Source organism: Cucurbita pepo, chromosome 16, assembly GCF_057944985.1.
Source record: "Cucurbita pepo subsp. pepo isolate OVF chromosome 16, ASM5794498v1, whole genome shotgun sequence".
NCBI classification, from domain to species: Eukaryota; Viridiplantae; Streptophyta; class Magnoliopsida; order Cucurbitales; family Cucurbitaceae; genus Cucurbita; species Cucurbita pepo.
The window spans coordinates 2093666-2118313 of NC_141813.1; the positions used below are offsets into that span (position 1 = coordinate 2093666).

At 38.0% G+C, this 24648-nt stretch overlaps 2 protein-coding genes and 1 long non-coding RNA gene across 4 annotated transcripts; all 3 read right to left on the reverse strand.

Annotated features, from left to right (window-relative positions):
* Positions 1-2638: 2638 nt before the first annotated feature.
* On the reverse strand, positions 2639-3877 carry LOC111777740 (uncharacterized). Its single transcript, XM_087118740.1, has 3 exons — positions 3711-3877; positions 3327-3612; positions 2639-3235 (listed from the first exon to the last, which is right to left on the reverse strand). The coding sequence occupies exons 1-3, from the start codon at positions 3875-3877 to the stop codon at positions 2639-2641; spliced, it is 1050 nt and encodes a 349-aa protein (XP_086974866.1).
* A 9224-nt stretch (positions 3878-13101) lies between these two features.
* On the reverse strand, positions 13102-17715 carry LOC111776712 (uncharacterized). 2 transcript variants are annotated; one of them, XR_002812281.2, is made up of 4 exons: positions 17526-17715; positions 16377-17426; positions 13669-15506; positions 13102-13536 (listed from the first exon to the last, which is right to left on the reverse strand). It is a non-coding gene; the product is annotated as an uncharacterized LOC111776712 (long non-coding RNA). The 2 variants fall into 2 exon arrangements; XR_015412138.1 differs by lacking the exon at positions 13102-13536 and having other exon boundaries at positions 14290-14897; positions 15022-15506; positions 17526-17710.
* Positions 17716-21441: 3726 nt separating this feature from the next.
* Positions 21442-23368, reverse strand: LOC111776970 (transcription factor MYB8). The gene is made up of 3 exons (XM_023656399.2): positions 23175-23368; positions 22969-23098; positions 21442-21967 (listed from the first exon to the last, which is right to left on the reverse strand). The coding sequence occupies exons 1-3, from the start codon at positions 23305-23307 to the stop codon at positions 21553-21555; spliced, it is 678 nt and encodes a 225-aa protein (XP_023512167.2). The 5' UTR covers positions 23308-23368; the 3' UTR covers positions 21442-21552.
* Between the last annotated feature and the right edge of the window lie 1280 nt (positions 23369-24648).

The window sequence follows — 24648 nt, forward strand, 5'->3', positions numbered from 1 at the left end:
AGAACATCTGGTCGTGAGCTGCATGTGTTTGACGAGCAAGGTCACAGAGGACACGACTCTCTATCCTAAATGTCTACAGGACCTATAACCTGACTGCTCTGATACCAAATTTGTCACGACACAATATTTTACTACGAACCGTGACTAATGACAAGACACAAATGCACAAAGTGATTTAAATATGAAATAGAGAAAATCTTTAAATTCCAATAAAGTTTTTTAACGACAAACAAATAGAACACATGATAGTTTGGAAATAAATTTTGAAAGAATGTAAATACAAAATAAAGACTGGACTGACGCCCCGGGACAACCTGTTCATCTGTGACAAATCCCCGCCTCCATCACGCCCGCCCTTGACCGACGCCTCGCGCTCCTGAAAAAGGAAAACATAGCAAGGATGAGTATAAAAATTATATTCAGTAAGCCACCTACTTGTAGGCTCTCTTCGCATCCTAATTTAAGAGGTTCCCACGGTTTCATAATTCGGTTCTAGGACATCTGGTTCTAATCTTAGTCCCTTGGAGATTGCCCATTGGGTTTCACCGGTTCATCGTCCTTTCATTAGACACCTAGGGGTTCCTTACGCCAAGTTAATATGGTTGGTATCTCTCTATGAGGTGCTACTTCTACATGGCTATTTGGGACTACATGGTGTCTAGCCTAGGGGTGTGCTGAATACCCTTAAGCCCATATAGTCACCCTATGGGGGGCGCGACCCCAACCCGTTCCCATGCAGCTAATGGGTTGTACGACGTGGGGACACATTTCCCATGCGAAATGACTAAGAGAAACAAGGACTGATCTGGGACCCTTGGTCCTCTCACGAAGCTATAGATACCGTTCTCACACTAGAAATCTATGAACACTTCTGAGGTACCTTGTTGTCGTGGTAATCCGCTAAGTTCCTAGGGGAAAGTTAAGTCTGGCTAGAGCGACATATCGCTCCTAACAGTAATCCCTTAAGCTTATCATAAAAATGGGCCCTAGCAATTAACAGAGTGTGCATGCAACCGTCTTCTAACATCACAATATATAATTGATGCAAACTATGCATGCCGGCTCAACGGGGCGATGACCTCCATAAGGCACCCAGAACACGAAGTTCACGTTCAATGGGGCGAATTGATCCATCAAGCACCCGGAACGCGGAATACACAATTCCAATATAAATTAAACGCATGCATATGTACGGCGGAAGCTTAAAGCATACAAGCAACACTCAGATAATTCACCCAATACAATCATAACAATCAATCTGACTAATATTTTACATGGAGAGCTAATCTGAAGCAAAATTACTAGCATGCATGCAATCCAAGCGAATCCTACAAGTATTTTTTCCTAAAAAAATATTCCCTTTTAATTGGCGACTATCAAAAAAATCAGAAAATGTTACGAAATTCATATTAACTGCATTCAGTATAAGCTCAAGACACATAAGGGCCCTAACCATATTTCGGCTCGTGATCAATCCATAGATACCGATAGAAAATAAATAAGCACTTAGAATAAGTACATGTTCGAGCATGATTGACCAACTCCTTACCTGGTTGATGCGTGCCTTTTTGCTAGCATTTCTTTGCCCGTGAGGTGTCCAAAAATACTGATTTCTTTAAATTAGGTCCCTATTAACGTAAAAATAGTATTAGAATTAGAACCGGGACAAAAATTGGGCAAACAGAGGGCAAACGAGCCAAAATGGCCGTTCCACGTGCGCTCACGCGCCGGCAGTGCACTAGGAGTGCGAGGGCCACGCGCGTGGGAGTGCGCCAGTCGCAGGCCGCACGCGCGCCTTCCACCCACAGCAGCTTCTGCGCAGTCACGGGTCGGCCGGTCCAATTCGGCTCAGCTCAGCTCACGTTTGCGATTCGACTCGGCTTTGCAGGCTACACGTGTCGTCGCCTCGCTGGAGCTGCGTTGCTCCAGCTGATGGTCGATGCGTGTCTGGCGCGTGTCACGCCGCCCACCGCCGCTCGCCGGCCGACCTTTTTTTTTTTCTTCTTCTTCTCTATACTCTCCAACCTGAAACACAGTGTCCCCTTTCCGATTTTCATATCTTTCAATTTGTAGATCGAATTGATATGATTTCTTTGGAAAAGTTCTAGATCGTGTTACGGGCTACGTCCTAGTATTTTTTTTCTAATTTTTTGCTTGATTACCGGATGAGTTAAGAGCGTCGAAAGTTTGCTCACCGTTCTCGAACGATTCTCGAATCTTCGCCTTCGAGTTGAGGTGTCGGCCAAACTTCTTCACAGATCGTGCGTAGAGTTGTTCCTAGGTGAATTATCAGCATTTTAGGACTCGATACACATAGAAAAAACTTAGATCTGAAATATGTCGTTCAGAACCTTACCTCGTGAAACGTTCTTGGATCCTGACGGAGTGTTGGCCTCACTAGCCTCTTAGTCCTTGTACAAGTCTCGTCTGAAGGTGGATTTCGACATGGTCCGATAAACTTCGCGGCTGATTCCTCTCCATTTTCTCTCTAACTCTCTTTTCCTTTACAGGAGATTTGACAGGGTTTTCTTTAAACCCCTATTATGGCTAGAGGGGCAAAAATGTTTTATCCCTCAGTTGACTTAGCTTTTTTTTTTTTCTTTTTTTTTTTTTTCTGGCGTTACAAACTCTCCCCTCCTTAGAAACTTTCGTCCCCGAAAGTGGATATCTCTTGGAAGAGTTCGGGGTAAGCTCTCCTCACGTCCTCTTCTCGTTCCCAGGTTGCCTCTTCCTCACGGTGGTTACCCCATGAGACCTTTACCAAGGGAATATCTTTGTTGCGCAACCGCCCAGTGTCTCGAGCCAAAATTCTGCTAGGCTTCTCCTCGTAAGACAGATCTTCCCAAAGAGGAAGCATCTCATGCTCAATAACATGAGTAGGGTCTAGAGTGTACTTTTGCAGCATGAATACGTGGAACACATTGTGCACGACGGCAAGGTTCGGTGGTAGGGCAATTCTGTAAGCCACAACCCCAACTCTTTCTAAAATCTTGAACGGGCCTATGAACCTTGGGCTCAATTTCCCCTTCTTTCCGAACCTCAACACCACCCTCATAGGGGCTACCTTCAGGAACACGTGGTCACCCACCTCAAATTCGAGGTCCCTTCTACACACATCTGCATAGCTTTTCTGTTGGCTTTGTGCGGTGAGTATCCTCTGCTTTATTTTCTGCACCGCTGCGTTGGTGACCTGAACCAACTCTGGTCCCAGTAGTTGCTGCGTGCCTACCTCTTCCTAAAACACCGGTGTTCGACACCTATGTCCATACAGTGCCTCAAAGGGTGCCATCTGGATAGTCGCTTGATAACTATTATTGTAGGCAAACTCCATTAAAGGCAAATGTTCGTCCCAGCACCCAGAGAAATCTAAGAAACATGCTCGCAATATATCCTCTAAAATCTGGTTCAGCCTTTCGGTCTGTCCGTCCGTTTGAAAATGGAACGTTGTACTGAACCTCAACTGAGTTCCTAGTGCTTTGTGAAGACTCTTCCAAAACTAAGAGGTGAACCTGGTGTCCTAGTCTGATACTATGGACACTGGTACCCCGTGCAGGTGTACTATGTCCTTGATATATAACTAAGCCCACCGATCCACTCGTTATATAGACTTTTCTGAAATGAAGTGGTCGTCTTAGTCAGTCGGTCTATAACTACCCAGATGACGTTGAAACCGTGCTTTGTCTTTGGCAAACCCGAGACAAAATCCATACAGACTGCTTCCCATTTCCACTGAGGAATGTTCAGGGGCTGTAGCAATCCTGCTGGGCACTGCCTCGGGGTCTTTCACCTGCTGGCAGGTCAAGCAACGGCTTACGAAATCTGCTATGTCCCTCTTCATTCCGGACCACCAATAGTATCTTTTCAGATCCTGATACATTTTCGTACTTCCAGGGTGGAACGTATAACATGTATCATGGGCTTCAGTCATAATATCTTTTAAGATTCCCTCGTCTCGGGGAACGCACAGACGGTTTTTTTTCTTCTCTTCTAGCGTTACAGTAACTATTCCCACATGTCATGCGGCTGCAAGTATAATTAGCATATCTTTGTAGTAAACTACTAGGTATTCTCCTTTGTCATGAACGAGACTTGTTGATCCTTGGCAAGTTGTTGTAGTATAGTGGTAAGTATTCTTGTTGTAGTACAATGGTAAGTATTCCTATCGGTCACATTGTTTTTTTAAATGTTGACCTAGATATTTTCCACAAGTCCAAATCAACCAAATCATTTTAGTATAGTAAGTTTGATATTCAATTTTGATATGTTATTAGATGACATACTTCTGCTCTTGCAACAATTAGTGATTGTGATACTATGGTAAGTAAAATAAGAAGTCTTTGTTGTATACACGTAAGTATTCCCCGCTAGTCATGAAGGTAATTTTGGTTTGATTCATGCCTAGTTGTTCTAGTTGTTCTAGTATAGTGGTAAGTAATCCTACCTATCATGCGGGTCACCTGAGTTTGATCCTTGGTAACAACATAAATATTTTAAATCTTCTTTTTCATTCTTTAAGAATATTTGTTACGTTTATCCTTATCCTTTGATCTGTATCGTAAGTATTCGTGATTGTCACGTGGGTGATTCGATTTTGATCCCTGACAAGATAGCATACTTCTAACTCTCTCTATAATTGTCGATAGCATACTTCTAACTCTCTCTATAATTGTCGATAGCATACTTCTAACTCTCTCTATAATTGTCCTATTCTTACTTATCCTTTGATCTACGCATACCAAATTAACACATCATTGTACTATTCTTGCAACTATACTATTTTGTTGGGGAGTGTAGGGTACAATAAATCGTCTATTCATACCATTAGCTTGGAAGAAAAAATAATCTCGTGAGACGTGGACTCTCCACTCTGGCAAGAAACGGCAACACCGAAAGACTATAATAAGTCAGTGCAGTAAAATTAAGAAGTCTTTGTAGTAAGTATTCCCCCGAGTCATGAGGGTAACTTTGGTTTAATCCTCGCCTAGTCGTTGTAGTATAGTGGTAAGTATTCCTGCTTGTCATGCGGGTGACTCGGTTTCGATCCCCGACAATGTCGTTAATTTTTTAATTCTTCTTTTTCATTGTTTTCTTTTTTTACCGATCTTCAATTTCATTATCGAAGAATATTTGTTGCGTTTATCCTTATCCTTTGATTTATATCGGGTTGACCTGGAGATTTTTGTCAAGTCCAAATGAACAAATCATTGTGCTAAAGTGTGAGTATTCGTGATTGTCACGCGGGTGATTCGATTTCGATCCCTGACCAGATAGCATACTTCTAACTCTGTCCATGATTGTCCTATTCTTGCAACTATACTATTTTGTTGGTGAGTGTAGGCTACAACAAATCGGGTATTCATACCATTAGCTTGGAAGAAAAAACAATCTCGTGAGACGTGGACTCTCCACTCTGGCAAGAAACGGCAACACCGAAAGACTATAATAAGTCAGTGCAGTAAAATTAAGAAGTCTTTGTAGTAAGTATTCCCCTGAGTCATGAGGGTAACTTTGGTCTGATCCCCTTCCTAGTCGTTGTAGTATAGTGGTAAGTATTCCCGCCTGTCACGCGGGTGACCCGATTTCGATCCCCGGCAACGCCGTTAATTTTTTAATTCTTCTTTTTCATTGTTTAAGAATATTTTCTTTTTTTTTTTATCGATCTTCAATTTCATTATTGAAGAATATTTTTTGCGTTTATCCTTATCCTTTGATTTATATCGGGTTGACCTGGAGATTTTTGTCAAGTCCAAATTAACAAATCATTGTGCTAAACTGTGAGTATTTGTGATTGTCACGCGGGTGATTCGATTTCGATCCCTCACCAGATAGCATACTTCTAACTCTATCCATCAGGAGATTTTTGTCAAGTCCAAATTAACAAATCATTGTGCTAAACTATGAGCATTCGTGATTGTCACGCGGGTGATTCGATTTCGATCCCTGACTAGATAACATTTTTCTAACTATGTCCACGATTGTCCTATTCTTGCAACTATACTATTTTGTTGGGGAGTGTAGGCTACAATAAATCAATATTCTTCTCGTATCAAGGTATTTCAAAGCGATGGTGGTACCAAATTTACTATTGTTTCAAAACTCATTTACGTAATTCTAGCATCCACTATCAACTCTCTTGTCCATATACACCTGCTCAAAATGGTCGTGCTGAGAGAAAACATCGGCATGTGACTGAGACTGGCTTGGCCCTTCTCTTTCACTCTCATCTTTCTCCTCGTTTTTTGATTTACGCCTTCATTACTGCAGCTTATATTATCAACCGGTTGCCTACTCCACTTCTTGGAGGTAAGTCACCCTTTGAACTCGTTTATGGCTACACTCCACATTATGACAATTTTCATCCCTTTGGTTGTCGTGTTTATCCTTATTTGCGTGATTATATGCCTAACGAGCTTTCTCCCCGCAGCATTCCTTGTATTTTTTTAGGTTATAGTCCTGCTCCTAAAGGGTTTCGCTGTCTTGATCCCACCACCACTAAGCTATATACACCTGTCATGCCCAATTTGATGAAACTCACTTTCCTGCTATCCCTAGCTCCTAGGCCCAACCTCTTTCCTCTATTCCTATTTCAAATTTCTTGGAACCACATCTTCATCATATTGATTCATCCCCCCTACCACTTCATCACCGCACATTCCACGATCCAGTTCATCCCCGTGTGATATTTGTTCTGACCTTGTAGATGAGTCTGTGCAGGTTGATACTTCTCTTGCAGGTTCCACTTTGCCACCCTCGACTTCAAATTCGACCTCTACTGAACCTCCTGTTGATTTCTCTTCTTTGGGCACTCATCCTATGATCACACGAGCCAAAGCTGGTATATTCAAGATTCGTCATCCAGCAAATCTTGGTATTTTGGGCTCATCTGGACTTCTTTCTGCTCTTCTTGCATCCACTGAGCCAAAAGGATTCAAATCTGCGGCTAAGAATCCTGCTTGGGTGGCTGCCATGGATGAAGAAATTCGAGCGTTACAACAAAATGATACTTAGACTTTGGTTCCTCGCCTTGCCAACACCAACATCGTGGGCTCTAAATGGGTGTTGCGTATTAAATATTTTCCTGATGGATCCGTCGAGCGTTTCAAGGCTCGTCTTGTTGCCAAAGGTTATACTCAGGTTCCTGGTCTTGACTACACTGACACTTTCAGTCCGGTTGTCAAAGCTACCACTGTCAATGTTGTGCTTTCTATTGCAGTCACAAATAAATGGCCCCTTCGACAACTTGATGTCAAGAATGCCTTTCTCAATGGAACTCTTATTGAACGTGTTCATATGGAACAACCTCCTGGGTATATTGATCCTCGATTTTCCACTCATGTTTGTCTATTAAAGAAAGCCCTCTATGGCTTAAAGCAAGCTCCTCGTGCTTGGTTTCAGCGTTTTAGCTCATTTCTTCTCACACTTGGGTTTTCTTGCAGTCGCGCTGACACGTCCCTTTTTGTCTTTCATCAGCAATCTAACCTTATCTATTTGCTTCTTTATGTTGATGACATTATTGTTACCGGCAACAACTCATCTCTTATTGACAGTTTTACTCGCAAGCTTCATTCTGAGTTTGCTACTAAAGATTTGGGTTCTCTCAGTTACTTTCTTGGTCTTGAAGCTTCACCCACTCCTGATGGTCTCTTTATTAGTCAGTTAAAATATGCTCGAGATATTCTTACTCGTGCTCAGTTGCTCGATAGCAAATCAGTTCACACTCCCATGGTTGTTTCTCAACACCTGACTGCTGATGGTTCTCCTTTCTCTGATCCTACTCTCTACAGATCTCTTGTTGGCGCCCTTCAGTACTTGACTATTACGCATCCAGATATTGCCTATGCTGTCAATTCTCTCAGTCAATTCTTGGATGCCCCTACTGCAGATCACTTTCTTGCTGTCAAACGTATTCTTCGCTATGTCAAAGGAACACTCCACTTTGGTCTTACCTTTCGTCCATCCACTGTTCCCAGTACGCTAGTCGCTTATTCAGATGCTGACTGGGCTGGTTGTCTCGATACTCGTCGTTCTACATCCGACTATTCTATTTATCTTGGTAACAATCTCGTTTCTTGGAGTGCCAAAAAGCAACCTACTGTCTCACGCTCCAGCTGTGAATCTGAGTATCGTGCTCTTGCCACAACTGCTGCTGAACTTCTTTGGGTTACGCATCTTTTGCATGACCTCAAAGTCCTTATTTCACAGCAGCTCTTACTCTTATGTGACAACAAAAGTGCTATTTTTTTGAGCTCTAATCCCGTTTCTCACAAGTGGCCCAAACATGTTGAACTGGATTATCATTTTCTTCGAGAACTTGTTATCGCTGGCAAACTTCGCACACAATATGTACCATCTCATCTCCAAGTTGCCGACATCTTCACAAAGAGTATTTCTGGACCTCTCTTTGAATTTCTCAGATCCAAGCTTCACGTTCGTTCAAATCTGACGCTCAGCTTGCGGGGGGGTGTTAAGGATAGTTGACCGTTCATTATCAGGAAAATATCTAGATATTTGCCTTATATTACGGGTTACCATATTTGCCATTTTATTAAAGGCAAATATATTGTATTCATTTATTATTCCTTTCTTTTATTGCTATTTCCATATTATTTGTAATTTACCATATTTCTGTATTGTAAATGATTATAAATAGGAGAACTCTCACCCCCATTTAGGTGTGGTGGATTTCTATTCATACCATTAGCTTGGAAGAAAAAACAATCTCGTGAGACGTGGACTCTCCCCTCCGGCAAGAAACGGCAACACCGAAAGACTATAAGTCAGTGCAGTAAAATTAAGAAGTCTTTGTAGTAAGTATTCCCCCGAGTCATGAGGGTAACTTTGTGTTGATCCACACCTAGTCGTTGTAGTATAGTGGTAAGTATTCCCGCCTGTCACGCGGGTGACCTAGGTTCGATCCCCGGCAACGGCGTTAATTTTTTTTAATTCTTCTTTTTCATTGTTTAAGAATATTTTCTTTTTTTTATCGATCTTCAATTTCATTATTGAAGAATATTTGTTGCGTTTATCCTTATCCTTTGATTTATATCGGGTTGACCTGGAGATTTTTGTCAAGTCCAAATTAACAAATCATTGTGCTAAAGTGTGAGTATTCGTGATTGTCACACGGGTGATTCGATTTCGATCCCTGACCAGATAGCATACTTTTAACTCTGTCCATGATTGTCCTATTCTTGCAACTATACTATTTTGTTGGGGGAGTGTAGGCTACAATAAATCATCTATTCATACCATTAGCTTGGAAGAAAAAACAATCTCATGAGACGTGGACTCTCCACTCCAGCAAGAAACGGCAACACCGAAAGACTATAAGTCAGTGTTGTACTGTGGTAAGTAAAATTAAGAAGTCTTTGTAGTAAGTATTCCCCCGAGTCATGAGGGTAACTTGGGTTTGATCCCCACCTAGTCGTTGTAGTATATTGGTAAGTATTCCCGCTTGTCACTCGGGTGACCTGGCTTCGATCTTCGGCAATGGCATTAATTTTTTAAATCTTCTTTTTCATTATTTAAGAATATATTCTTTTTTATCAATCTTCAATTTCATTATTGAAGAATATTCGTTGCGTTGCGGTTATCCTTATCCTTTGATTTATATCGGGTTGACCTGGAGATTTTTGTAAAGTTCGAATTAACAAATCATTATGCTAAAGTGTAAGTATTCGTTATTGTCACGTGGTTGCTTTTATCCTTTGACTTATATCGGGTTGACTTCGAGATTGTTAATCGTTGTACTAAAGTGTAAGTATTCGTGATTGTCACGTGGTTGCTTTTATTCTTTGGCTTATATCGGGTTGACCTCGAGATTGTTAGTCATTGTACTCAAGTGTAAGTATTCGTGATTGTCACGCGGGTGATTGGATTCGGTCTGTGACCAAAAAATATATTCTATCTATGTCAATCATTGTCCTATCATTGCAACTATTTTATTTTGTTGGGGAGTGTGGATACAATAAATTGTCTATTACTACCATGAGCTTAGTAAAACAAAAAAAACATAAAACCCGTGGGACGTGAACTCTCCATTCCTACTTGGACCGCAACAACGAAAGATTATAAGTCATTGTAGTACATTGGTAACTAAAATTAAGAAGTGTATGTAGTATACTCGTAAGTATTCCCCAGTCACGACGGTGTCTAGAGTTTGATCACTTCCCAGTCATTGGGTATAGTGGTAAGTAAACCCGTCTGTCATGCGGGTGACTCAAATATTTGCTACGTTTATCCTTTTGCTTATATCGGGTTGGCACCAAGATTGTTGGCAAACCCAAATTAACAAATCATTGTACTAAAGTGTAAGTATCGTGATTGTCATGCGGATGATTGGATTTCGATCCTTGACCAAAAAACATACTTTTAACTCTCCCATGATTGTCCTATTCTTGCAACTATTCTATTTTGTTGGAGAGTGCAGGCTACAATAAATTATCGATTACGAACTTGGTAAACAAAAAAAAAAAAAAAAAAAAAAAAAAAAAAAAAAACTTGTGAGACGTGAACTCTCCATTCCTACCAGAACCGCAACACCGAAAGATTATAAGTCATTATAGTACCATGGTAAATAAAATTAAGAAATTTTTGTAGTATACTCGTGAGTATTCTCCCAATCATGACAGTGACTAGGGTTAGATCCCTGCCCAATCATTGTAGCATATTGATAAGTATTCCTACCTGTCACCTAGTTGACCTGGGTTTGATCCTTGACAATAGTGTAAATTAGGCAAGGGCGTAAATGTTTTAAATCTTCTTTTTAATTACTAAATAAATATATTTTTTTTTTAATCTTCAATTTTGCATACGGGTTAACCTCAAGATTTTTGGCAAGTCCAAATTTACAAATCATTGTACTAAAGTGCAAGTATTCGTGATTGTCATGCGGGTGGTTAGATTTTGATCCCTGACTAGAAAACAAGCTTCTAACTCTGTTCATGATTGTCATATTCTTGCAACTATTCTAGAGTGTAGGCTACAATAAATTGTTTATTACTATCATGAGCTTGGTAAAAAAAAAAAAAAAAAAAAAAAACTTGTGACTGAATAACATATTTTATTGGAGAGCGTATGCTACTACTATAAATTGTCTACTAATATCATTAGCTTGGCGGAAAAAAAGTCTGGTCTCTCTCCGAACAAGGTTTTTATCAATTATTAATAAAAACTTAATACCTCTTTTTACTATTGAAAACAGACTCGAGGGAACATAGCATCTTTTTCTTGATTTTTCAAGCATATTTTGAATGATACCCACCTTTGCATATTAATGCAACGTTCTTAAATCCTCAAAAGTTAGATGCTCGTATATGCATGGCCAAAAGCAAGAATTGTCTCCAAAGTTTTTGAAGCAAAGGCGATTTTTGGCATAATTTTTGCAAGTAATATGAACATTTTGTTTACATACATTCTTACAATTGTTAAACACTTCACAAATTTTTATCCTATACTTTTCTACAAAAATGGCATATTAAGATAAATAATCCCGACACACTCCTTAGATTTCTTTATGGCCTTCAAGGAGCTGTATGAGATGAAAAGCTCATGTTCAGTTTTGTAATAGCAATAAGAACAGTGATGTTATTACCAACTATGATTATCTAATAGTTCGAGTACAGTTGATATAGTTGAGGCTCAATCAAAATATAGTTTCATATTTACCACATATGATTGATATGTCAGTGAATCAATAAATCAGACATCTTCTCTACACAATTTGACACTCATAAATGTCCTTAACACTCAATTGTGGCTTTGTTAAATAATTATCTACCTCTTCTTTTACACTTCCTTGAAAAGCTCCATGAACTTGATTGTCACCTATTCCACCAATTCTATCATTGTATGTCGTCTTCAATGTCTATTCATCCCCTTCATGCCCGTTCATCCTCTACTCATGTGCTAGTAACTCCACAACTTATCAATGGTTAAGATATCTAAGTTATTAGACTTTTAAATTGAACATGCAACATAGTCAAACCTTGAAGTTATTGATCTCAGGACAGCGATTGTGCAGCACTTGTTCTAGCCGAGTGAACAAGTCAGCCTTGAGAATTCGGATGTTGCGGACAACGTTGGAATATGTGCGGACCTCGAGTCATGTTACGAGAAAAGGTTTAGAAAACGTGAGCGATGAAATACATTGGAAACCGATTTGAAGAATTGAAGAAATCAACATTATATGATTATAAGCAAGAAACGAATACCGGGCTTAAATAGCTTATAACTCAGGGTAGGAAGAAGTGACAACCAGTCATATCCCCTACATCACATTTTGGGGCATTTTAGCCCTTGCGGGTGTGACATTATTTTTTTGAATGATCACCACTTGCATGTTTTCACCATGAATCTTCATTTTATTTTCTATGTTGAGTGTCGAGCAAAGTACGCATCAACACTCTCACCTTTTTTCATCTATAGAACCCCATGAACTCCGTCCCGAATATTTTGAAGTTATGCTCTATTGACTCTCATGGAACCGTGATATTAATATTTCATAGTTCTAGATGAGTAAGTCCATAGTCTCATTATGAAACATTTTAAATGAATTTTTTCGCGCATTTTAGATATGTTATATATGAAGTTGAGAACTTGATTTTAATAGGAAATTGGTACTAAAGATCTAGGTTTATAGATTTCATAGACTAGCCCCATTGTTGATGTATCGTTGTCGTGCTAATACGTCGTTACCATTAGGTATGTCCATAGAAACATCTTGAGCCTTAGACATACCTGACAACGACGGTTCATTAGAAGGGGGGCCATGGAAAAATCATGAACCTAGATCACAGGATAGTCTACAAAATTTATAAACCACGAGGTCTAATAATTGTAGTGACCCTAATTTCCTATTGAAATTAGGTAGGTTTCTAGTACAAACGAGTAATGACCCTAATTTTCTATTAAAATTAAGTTCCCACTACATACATAACATATCTAAAATGCGCAAAAACTACATGAATGCATATACCCTAACGTCGGTCTCATGACCATCAACGCAATGTAGTAAGGGAGTAGAATGTAGCTCGAGTATTTTAAGAAATACTCGAGACCTATGCTTCTTATCAAATCTTTACTTTTTGTTAGGTTATGATCTAAGTAGAGTATTATTTTAAGGAAAAAAAATATTTATTTTTCTCTAAAATGAATAGGATAATATGAGATAAAAGTGATTTTCTGTTTTTTCAAATGTGTTAGGATTGCTAGTTCCTTCCATACATACAGACAACTACAAAACCCTCAAACTTTCTAAAATAGGGTGAATAGAGGCTGGATGACTTGACGTCGTCTTTACCTTCTTTCGCCTTATCACTAGCAGTCTATTTAGGGTTCCAACCTCAACGTTTGGCAACTAAATATAGAGTTGCGCTCGTTGCGAGACTTAACCCAACACCTTACAGCAAGAGCGACACCCATGCACCACCTGTGTCTGCCTTCTCGATAGCACCCCTCTCTTTCAAGAGGATTCGCGGCATGTCAAGCCCTGGAAAGGTTCTTCGCTTTGCATCGAATGGTTTAGTCCAATCCCAACTATCCAAAAAGGAAACCATGTTGTAACTTTGTTGGTTGGCGCATTGTACCTCGATTTAGAGGTAAACATTATAGGTATGGTCCATACAAAGTCGAGACTGGACTCAATGAACAAACCACATGAAAACTCACCATTTACTCCTTCAAATAGTGGTTTCGACGACAGCGACGTGGGTGATTGGCAGTGGCTGTCGGATGCGCAACGGCAACTGGTGGTGGTCATCCGACGTGCAGTGGCGGTGAGTACAGCATGGGCGATGGTGGCACAGGATGATGCAAGCGGTGCACGGCGGCAGCGTTTTAAAGAAGGAGAAGATATGATAAAGAGGAAGAACAAGACAACGTCTAAGGTTTGTGAGTGATTGGCTCAAGAGTTGTTTGAAAGCCGGGGAGAGTTTTTGGCATCATTTTTGCAAGTAATATGAACATATTGTTTACCTACGTTATGTTTTGCACAATAAAATATTTCTTTGGAGGACAAACTCTGTATACTCCATGTTCCATCAAAATAGTTATATCTTATTATTAAGATTATCAAACACTTCACAATAACTCCAACCATTAGGATTCCGGGCTTTGTTGATTGCCACCTATTCCACCAATTCAATCATTGAATGTATCTTCGACGTCTATTCGTCGCCTTCATGCCCGTTTATCCTAAATTCATGTACTAGTAACTCTACAACTTACCAATACTAAGGTATCTATGTTATTAGACTTTTAAATTGAACAACACAGTCAAACCTTATGATCACCGCTTGCAAATCTTCATTTTATTTTCAATGATGATGACTGTCAAGAATGAGTGTGAGCAAACTACGTCACCCACTTTTATCTATAGAATCCCACGAACACTTGTGGAAAGAGTTTGAAGTTGTGCTCTTTTCACTCTCCTGGAATCATGATATTTATATTTCATAGTTCTAGATGTGTAAGTCCATGGACTCATTATAAAATATTTTAAATGAATTTTTTTCAAACATTTTAGATATGTTATATATAAAGTGGAGACCTTGACTTTAATAGGAAATTAGGATCATTACAATTGGTACTAGAAGTCTAGGTCTATAAATTTTGTAGACTAGCCTACGAGATAGGCTCAAGATATTTCCATGACCCCACAGCTGATGCACCGTTGCCGTAAGGTATGTTCATGAAAACGTCTTGAGCCTTAGGTATACCTAACAACGACAGTGCATCAAAAAGGGTCATGGAAGCATTATGAGCCTACTTTGTAGACTAGCTCCAGTAACTGTAATGACCCTAGTTGAGGTAGGTTTTTGGTACCAACTGTAATGACCTTAGTTTCTATTAAAATCAGGGTCCATTTATAATAATTCATAACGCGAACATGGGCTAACCTGTTTAATATAGAGTCATTAAAACAATGTGGCAGAAAATAAATAACATAAATTTAAATAAAACAAATTACACCTAACTTCGGTGATGTAATAAATAGGATAATATCAGATAAAAGGTGATTACCTTTTTTTCTCTGTTTTTTCAAGTAGGGTAGGATTGCAAGTTCTTTCCATAAACAACTCCCCTGGGCAAGCTGAAACTTTCTAAAATCGGGTGACCAATCACAGATTCAATATGATTGGAGGCAACACCAATTTTCTTCTATTTAATGAAAACCCCTAAAAGAGAGCATAAGTTTCTTGTATTCATAAGCTTATTTTCAAAAACAAAAAACCATAACCACATGATTAGTTATCAAGCAGAGTTTTATTTGTTCCCCAACGTGTTTTAAAAAAGAGTCAACATTGTTTCACGTCGATTTAGTCGGTTTTGAACAATATACAATTTCTTTTTTACAATGAACTTCGTAGATTCCAAAGGTGAAATGACTAAGTAGACTTTCATCATATCATGTTAAAACGACGTAGAGACTCTTTACCTCTTTTCTCGTCTCATCATTACGGTGTGGCAATGAGCAAAAACACAGCATCCACCACCAACCAAAGTATCTGTAAATCAAGAAAGGGGTTGAAAAGACTGGATCAATATGCAGGTCTGATAAACAAGTAAACTCAAAAGTTATAATGCATTTCAAATCACGCAAGAACATTGAGAAAAACATTCATCTTCATCACGCTAATCATACGATGAAAGAAAATAGCATAGGGATAATAAACCGTTACCGTGAAAAACTAAACCCCAATTTTGCTACTCAAAGTGAAAGCATATACATTTATTAAAAACAGAGCATCTTTGAAACACTGATGTGTTTGCAAAGCTAAACAGATGCAGTGCAGAAGTAACCTTAAAGAACTTCTATAACAAGCAGATCAAACATGCTGTTCAAGCAAACTGGATTCCGTTCAATATCCCTAGACCCTAGATAGTAAATCTTTTGGCTAGAGGATTTGAACAATCAATATCGTGTTACACGATGACTTCGAAAACTCGAAGGTCTATTTTCCAGACTCTTTTGGGCTTCTTGAAAGTTATTTTTTATGCTTTCAATAACAAAAAATGAAAACATGTACCGCTAACTACTTTTAGAACTCAATGACACAAATGTACAACCTAAGAACAAATACTGTCCCAGTAAAGTCGTTACGCAAACTACTTTTAGAATGTTGAACATCCTTAGTTTGTTTAATTAGAGTCGAACTTCCCCAAACTACTTTTAGAAGATTATTACAAACGAATGGAGGTTCCTAATGAACGTCCATCCGTTCAACCTATTGTCTAAACATCTTCAGAAAGCTCCCAACCAAGGAGAAACAGAACTTGAAATCTAAATATGGAAAAAATGCAAGGGGAAAATGAAAGAATTCCATTATTTATGAAATGCAGAAGTAAATTTAACTTAAATAAGAGTTCGAGCAAACCTTGTTCCATCGTTTTTTGCCTGTGTATGAAATGCATACGCGAAATAGAAGACCGCTGGCCTTAGTTCCCTTAAAATGATTATGTCTTTGCTAAACCGACCTATAATTCATGTCATTTTTGCGTGAATGATCCCTAGGATGCACTAAGCTCCTGAGGACTGGCTAAGGGACTGACTTTTTAGAACAAACTCAATCCTGATTGTTCATTTAAGAGATTCTGTATTTTCATCTTTCGAAGTTGGAGAGAGTGACTTCAGAATAATGTCTAAGAGTAGCAAGCATTTGTTCTAATTGAGTAATCTTAGAAGAAGCTGCTTCAAACACGCCAACATGAACATAATTCAACAAGCATAAAATATATATCTTCGACTAAGAGGTTAAAGGTTTGAATTTTAAACACTTCTAAGTATATCAGAAGTATTTAGAATGTTGAAAATCATCTTTCAAAAGCCAAGAAACACTGTTCATCTTTCATATTAAGTGAGTTCAATATGAATTTTGAAATAATAACAAATGTTCTTAACTCATTCAAAACGCTTTTCAAAATGATTTTAAGAATCATAACGATACTTTAAAGTCACTTTAATGTTCTAACCACTAAATAATTACTTCTTCCAATCTTCCAAAAATGTTAAGCAAAAGTATTTTCCTTAAAATGTTCACATGACAAACTGTTTTACTAAAAGACATCTCATTAATGAGCAAAAAACAACTTCAAAAATCTGGAAATCGCACCAAACAGGTCTTTAGAACTACTAAAATAGCTGTTCATAAACAGTAAATCTGTGACAATAGTTTTACTCGTTTTGTAAACAAAAACAGAAAGCTATCGACAAATTCTTTCCATCATAACTCTCAAATCGCACTTAATCGACAAACTAAATATCAATTTGGAGACAGCAGAAGGAAATGAAAAGTAAAGAAAGAAATCACCAACGAAGAAACCTAAAATTTGAGTGAAACCGAGATGCGAAGAACAGGGCGGGGGATCATTGCACGCAAAAATGACAAGAATCAGAAGCTGGAAATTGAGAATCAACAATTCGAACACTGGAAAACAATAAAAACAACAAGAATCAGTACAAGAAATTGAAAAAATCTGAGAGTATCGAATGAAAGTACGAAAGAGGAGCAGAAAAAGAAGCATACCTAAAGACAGAAATCGGATGGAAAGAACAGAGATGAATTGATTTGTGGTTTAGGGTTTGTGGAAATTTGAGTCTCTGACTAGTTCTTCCTCAATTGGTGATTTGGGAATTTTCCAACGAAGTTTGCGGTAAGTTCTAAACGAGATCTTGACTTTAATTTCATGTGCTCTAGAAGTAGCGGTGCGAATCTTTATTGTTAATTTTTATTATTATTTAGGTTTTGTTTCATATTATTCATTATTATTTTTTAATTAAGCTTTTTATTTTTAGTTTTTCTTGCTTAATTCTCTATTTCTAAAATATATTAAAATTTAAAATTTACCAAAAATAGCATAAAAACAAGCACAAATTAAAAAAAAAAATTATATCTTGTTTTTGTTTTTGAAATTAAAATTCAATTTTTTTATTTAGAAAAAAGGTAAAAAAAACATAATTTTTTAAATCCTAAAATTAAATAATAAAAAAATTATATATATATAATCCGTGTTAAAAAAAAATAGATGTCATTTAACTTAATCTATACTTATTTAGACTCTGTTTTAAACTTACATCGGAGTTCAAACAAATAAAAAATTCATGATTAGGTTGGTTCGTGAATTCCCTTAAAACTAAATTAATTTAAACCTTATTTACGTTAATTGGTTGTTAATTAAAGAACGCAAGACAAATATATATACATATATTTATAATTATTATTTTTAGTTATTTATTCACGAACAACTTTTAAAATAATTTTTAATTATTTGGAGGGTTACTTTTTAAAATCTCAATTATATATTTAAAAATAAATAAATAAATATTTTAATCCGTTATTTAATTTTTTAAAAAAATTAGAAATTGGGTGGGGGCAGTATTGGAATTAAGTTAAAATTGAGTTGTCCGTCAAGTTATGGGCATTAATGGGAGTTAAGTATGGGCCCACACGGTTGGTGTAGGTTTACCATACGAACTCAAAACATTTTGTATATGTCCAATTCTAGGGATGGTAATAAAGTTGGTCACATCCTCTTGTTCGGATTGCTTTTGAGTAGGGACGGTTCATTAAAGTTGGTCGAGCTCGTTGACCTTGTTGAATAGAGGTCCAGAAAGTTTTGGATTTAATGATGGTAACGATCGAAGAAAACGGACTTTAAAAAAGTGGTTCAGGTAGCTCAGCTGGTTAGAGCAAAGGATTGAAATCCTTGTATGAGTAAAAAGGGTCTAAAGGACACGTAGCTGGAACCTGATTTGGAAATTCAAATTGAAAGAGGATGGGCGAGTTTGATTAATACGCTTTCATTACTAGAAAGCTCGAGAATTCTGGCAAAGACTCAACTGCAAGAGAGAAGGTCAACCGATTATGAATTAGGGTTATTAAGAGAATTGAGCAAATGTGTACAATAGGAAATATTCCGAACCTCAAGCATCGGGGAATACCCTTTTTTTTTTTTTTATAATGGTACGAATACGTACATTACAAGGAATATCATTATATTTTATCATAATGTTGCGACGGTCATTATTCCTACTCGGTGTCCTGCAACAGCACTAGAGAATGCTAGCCCGACCAAGAAAGGGGCTCAGGAGGTGTGCAAATCGACTGATGGGTCCATACTCACACGTGTAGGTCGTGTCCCCGACCAAGAAAGGGGCCCAAGAGGTGTGTAAATCGACTGATGGGTCCATACTCACATGTGTAGGCCGTGTGTAGAATAATAAATACACATCCAATTACCTGCTTAGGAAAATCGTGGTAGATCTATGCTCGACACAGTAAATACAAATTCAATTACAGAATAGTCCGACAACTCAACCCAAGCTAACTAAAAAATAGACGGTTGGGTTGTGAAATTATTTCACGTTATTTGGGTTGTCAGTCCAATCAACTCGAACTTTTAGGTTAGTTCCAAAAATTTACTCCGTCCAACCCATGTACACCCTTAATTTCCAATAGCTGATAGCAATAGTCGATCACCAAATGTCCACCTATCAATCGTTTGATCAGATTACTTCACCAAACTGTCCATCACACATATTCTTCATCATAAATACTTTTGATCGAGTCTCCAAGTCATCGTCTTTTGTTCCCGTGTTTCTCCATCAACGACGGGTGACTTTAATTTTAAATCTCATTCAAATTTAAAACATATATTTTATTTAATATATCTAATATACATGTTCATGTCTCGTCGTCTTTTGTTCAACCATCTAGAACCGTCTTGGTCAAAATGTCACAATTTTGAAAGTCAACATTTTGATGTCATTTAATATTGGTTGCTTCATATTTGAAATTTGATTTCAAATATATTGGTTATGTCTTTTCAAACTTCAATTCCATTAATATTTAATGAATTGTGTGGTTGAAACTTACTATAGGTGACACTATCTTGGGGCCTAAAATCTTGATAGGGGTAGCAAGATATGCCTTTTCCTTTGCTGATATCATCTTCATTAATATCAATCATAATTGGACCAATATTTTCTAATGGAAACAACCATTTATACCTCATAGTTATAATGAAAGTAGTTGAACAATTCCATCACTTCCCATTATAGACCAAATTCGTTCGAGGGAAGATATCAATCTCGATCGGTCAAGTTTGGTTTGATTCAAATAAATGAAAACTTTATAAATTGGATTAATTCATGGATTTATAACAGATATTATTCGTTTTGGCTCGTTACGTATTGTCAATCTCACGGTTTTAAAATGCGTGTACTAGGGAGCGGTTTTCACACCCTTATAAGAAATGTTTCGTTCTCTGCTTCAACCAATATGGGATCTCACAATTCACCTCCTTGGAGCTCATCGTCCTCGTTGGCACACTGCCTAGTATCTGCATCTGATACTATTTGTAACAGCCCAAACTCACCAATGTAGATATTATTCGTTTTGGTCTGATACATATCGCCGCCAGTCTCGCGTTTTAAAACGCGTCTACTAGGGAGTGGTTTTCACACCCTTATAAGAAATGTTTCGTTCCCCTCTCCAACTAATATGGGATCTCAAAATCCATCTCCTTGGAGCTCGTTGTCCTCGCTGGCACACTGCCTAGTGTCTGCATCTGATACTATTTGTAACAGCCCAAACTCACCGATGTAGATATTATTCGCTTTGGCCTGATACGTATCGTTGTCAGCCTCACGGTCTTAAAATACGTTTACTAGGGAGAGGTTTTCACGCCCTTATAAGAAATGTTTCGTTCCTCTCTCTAACCGATATGGGATCTCACAATCCACCTCCTTGGAGCTCATCGTTCTTGCTGGCACACTACCTAGTATTTGCATCTGATACTATTTGTAACAGCTCAAACTCACCGATATAGATATTATTCGCTTTGGCCTGATACGTATCGTTATCAGCCTCACGGTTTTAAAATACGTTTACTAGGGAGAGGTTCTCACACCCTTATAAGAAATGTTTCGTTCCCCTCTCTAACCGATATGAGATCTCACAATCCACCTTTTGGAGCTCATCGTCCTTGCTGGCACACTGCCTAGTATCTGCATCTGATACTATTTGTAACAGCCCAAACTCACTGATTTAGATATTATTTGCTTTGGCCTAATGCATATCGTCGTTAGCCTCACGTTTTAAAACGCGTTTACTACGGAGAGATTTCCACAACCGACGTGGGATCTCACAATTCATAGATTTCCCTGAAATTAGTTTGAGTTAAACTGAACCAATCCATTCCAAATTTATTATTACATTTAAAATATACTCTGTTTTTGCTGGCAGTACATAAAAATTGAATAAATGGTCTAAACAACTGAATCATTATTGTCTACGAATTAAAAAAAAAAAAATCATTTTTTAAAATTTTAAGTTTGGACAAGAACACGTGCAAAATTGTGGTGATGGAACGATTTGCTTTTAAAATGATAATTAAGTATTTCTACCGGTTGAGCTATGTTTGAATTGGATTAATCACATGATAAATATTTTATATATAGATCATATATTATACCTCTAATAAACCATATAATAAGCATATATATTACAAAAATCTGAGAAATGAAAATGTGCTAACAATTTATATAAAATATTAAGTGGACGATGTGTAACATGTAAAGAGATGGGGTTGGAGGAGGAAGTTTCCGTTTCTAACTCTGTCAGTGGTGCTCAAAATTGGACTAAAACAGGAACCGCCGCCACCGCCGCCGCCGCCGCCGCCGGGGCTTTTGGTGGTTGGGTCATGGGGATGAAGGCCAATGGAGAGCTCTAGATTGAGATTCAGCTCAGGCTTTTCTTCCACCTCCGTCGTCAAACAGCTGCCGCTGCTGTTGCTGTTTGAATCTTCCACCTCCCTCGTCAAACAAGTACTTCCTTTATTGACCAATGGACGATGGGTTCGCGGGTCGATCCCTTGGCTATATAGCTTTCGTTTGATGTGCGTATTCCAATAGTTTTTTATCTCGTTATCCGTCCTCCCAGGTAGTTTCGCCGCAATTAGAGACCACCTGATAGTCATTATAATCATCCCGTCAAATCACTAGTCAGAATATTTGCTAAAAACCGATACAAGATATTTGTGTATAATAAAAACTGGTTAAACAGTAATAGAATACAAAATATTCGATATTTGCGTCAAATATGATATATATGGTAAACCACTCGCCTATAGTCAAATATGATATATATATGGTAAACTATAATTCAAGACTAAATATACTTAACAACCAGTCGTCTCAAAAGCTTAACTAACTTTTAGGCATAAGACCTCGTGATTTGACACTTACTTGTTACCAAGCAGGCTATGGAGATTGATATATATGGTAAACCACTCTGCCTGTAATAAAGAGTCAAATATGATATATATAGTAAACTGTAATTCAGAACTAAATATACTTTAGAACCCGTAATCTCAGAACCTTAACTAACTTTTAGACATAAGACCTCGTGATTTGACACTTGTTACCGAGCAAGCCATGGAGATTGATATATATGGTAAACCATTCAGTCTATAATAAAGAGTCAAATATGATATATATGATAAACTATAATTCAGGACTAATATGATATATATGGTAAACTATAATTCAGGACTAAATATACTTTTAGAACCCGTCATCTCAGAACCTTCACTAACTTTTAACATAAGACCTCGTGATTTGACACTTACATGTTACCGAGCATGCCAAGGAGATTGATATATATGGTAAACCACTCAGCCTATAATCAAGAGTCAAATATGATATATATGGTAAACTATCATTCAGGACTAAATATACTTTAACCACTAGTCTCAGAACCTTAACTAACTTTTAGATATAAGACCTAATCACGTACTTGTTACCCGACCATGGAGATTGATATATATGGTAAACCACTCCGTCTATAATAAAGAGTCAAATATGATATATATGGTAAACTATAATCCAGGACTTAATATACTTTAGAACCAGTAATCTCATAAGTTTAGCTAACTTTTAGGCATAAGACCTCGTGATTTGACACTTACTTGTTACCGAGCAGGCTATGAAGATTGACGATGAGTTCGTTTTCCTCCGTAGTGAAGTTTCCTCTCTTGAGATCAGGATGTAGATAATTGATCCATCTCAACCGACAGCTCTTTCCACACCGAAGCAACCCTATTGTTAATTCAATCATAAACGATGAGAAACGATACAGTAACTAAAAGTCGAGATATTCGAATCTTTCACAGACCTGCAGCGTTCGGGAGAGATCTCCAACCGCCCTCGCCATGGAGTTTGATATAGTTGATAAGGCGTTGGTCTTCTTCTTTGGTCCATGCACCCTTGTTGGTGTGTTGTTTCTCACAACAAGGAGATCTTCCCATTGAAAGAGAGAGCTCCAAACACAGTGATTGAGAATGGGAATGATTGAAGGGTGGGAGTTGGTGGGAAGAGAGAGAAATATATATCTCCAACCTAAGGGAGTTGGTGAAGAGAGAGAAACTAAATTAAAAATTAAAAATTAAAAATTAAAAATTAAAATTATTTATTGAAGGGAGCCAATTGACTCGGGACTTCTTTCTTTAACGTTCTTATTCTCGGGCAGCGGGCAGTGGTTGACCGGGTTGGTGAGATGGAATCGAGTGGTTCTTAATCATTTTTATTATTGTGGGCCCACCCTCAATACTTTTCTACTTTTGCTGTTTTGGTCCTTTTTTTTTAATTTTAATTGCAATCTCACCCCTCCATTTCAATTGGAGTTGGGAGGGAAGCGGGGGGATGGGGCGGAATTGTAAATTTAAAAGATGGAAGAGAAATATATATAAATAAGAGGAGTCAAAGGACTGAAAAGAATAAAGAGGACAGGTGGAATGAAATGGTAGGGTACAATAAATAAATAAATAAAACATCTAGTGGGCCCCACCAAAACCTTAGACTCTGATTCCATTCCATTGTGTTTGTTGTGTTGTGGATTCTAGAAGGCGAGGGTTAAGAGTCTGAGTTTGGTCCACCTAAGTGCTATCAATTTAGGGAGGATAAATCCAAAAGAAATTTAACCACTTTTTGCCTTCTTCCCAACCACTCTCACTTTAAAATAACTTTAGCTATATATTCGAAATAAACTAAAACTATTTCATTTGCATAGGCGAGGGTCACACCGTGTCACAATCATACATGTGGAGGTCATGACGGTGCATAATCCAATACACTAAGTTTGTGCATTAAAGTCAAGCTGAGACATAAGTAAGGTTGGAAAGAATGAGGCGACACGAGTGTCGAAGATAAGTTCGGAGTTGGCTGTAGAATTTCGATAACGTCAGAAGTTAAGATTGGAAAGAACTAGGCGACACGAGTTGGCTGTAGAACTTCAACTCTCCACAAACCCTAGGTTTTGTAGCCTAAGCGAGCTACCCTATGGCACATACGTGTATCATAGTGAGGGCGAGCGTCTCAGACAACTTTCTTTGAAATGAGTTTTTCAAGGAAAGTGTCAGACGATTAGGGTGTGCAGACATTGCACCCTAGCCCATGTGTCGAAGGTTGGTATATGCATCCGGATTTTGATATGGATCCCATAAATAACTTAGCATGGACACGAAAAGGGTTCATGCCTCGATAAGAACTTGGATGGATTGATGTCCGAGATGTCCTGATGAGATGAGCGACATATGGGTCAATTTTGATACACATGTCTAAGCAAGCCAAGATGACCGAGCTGTCCCGAG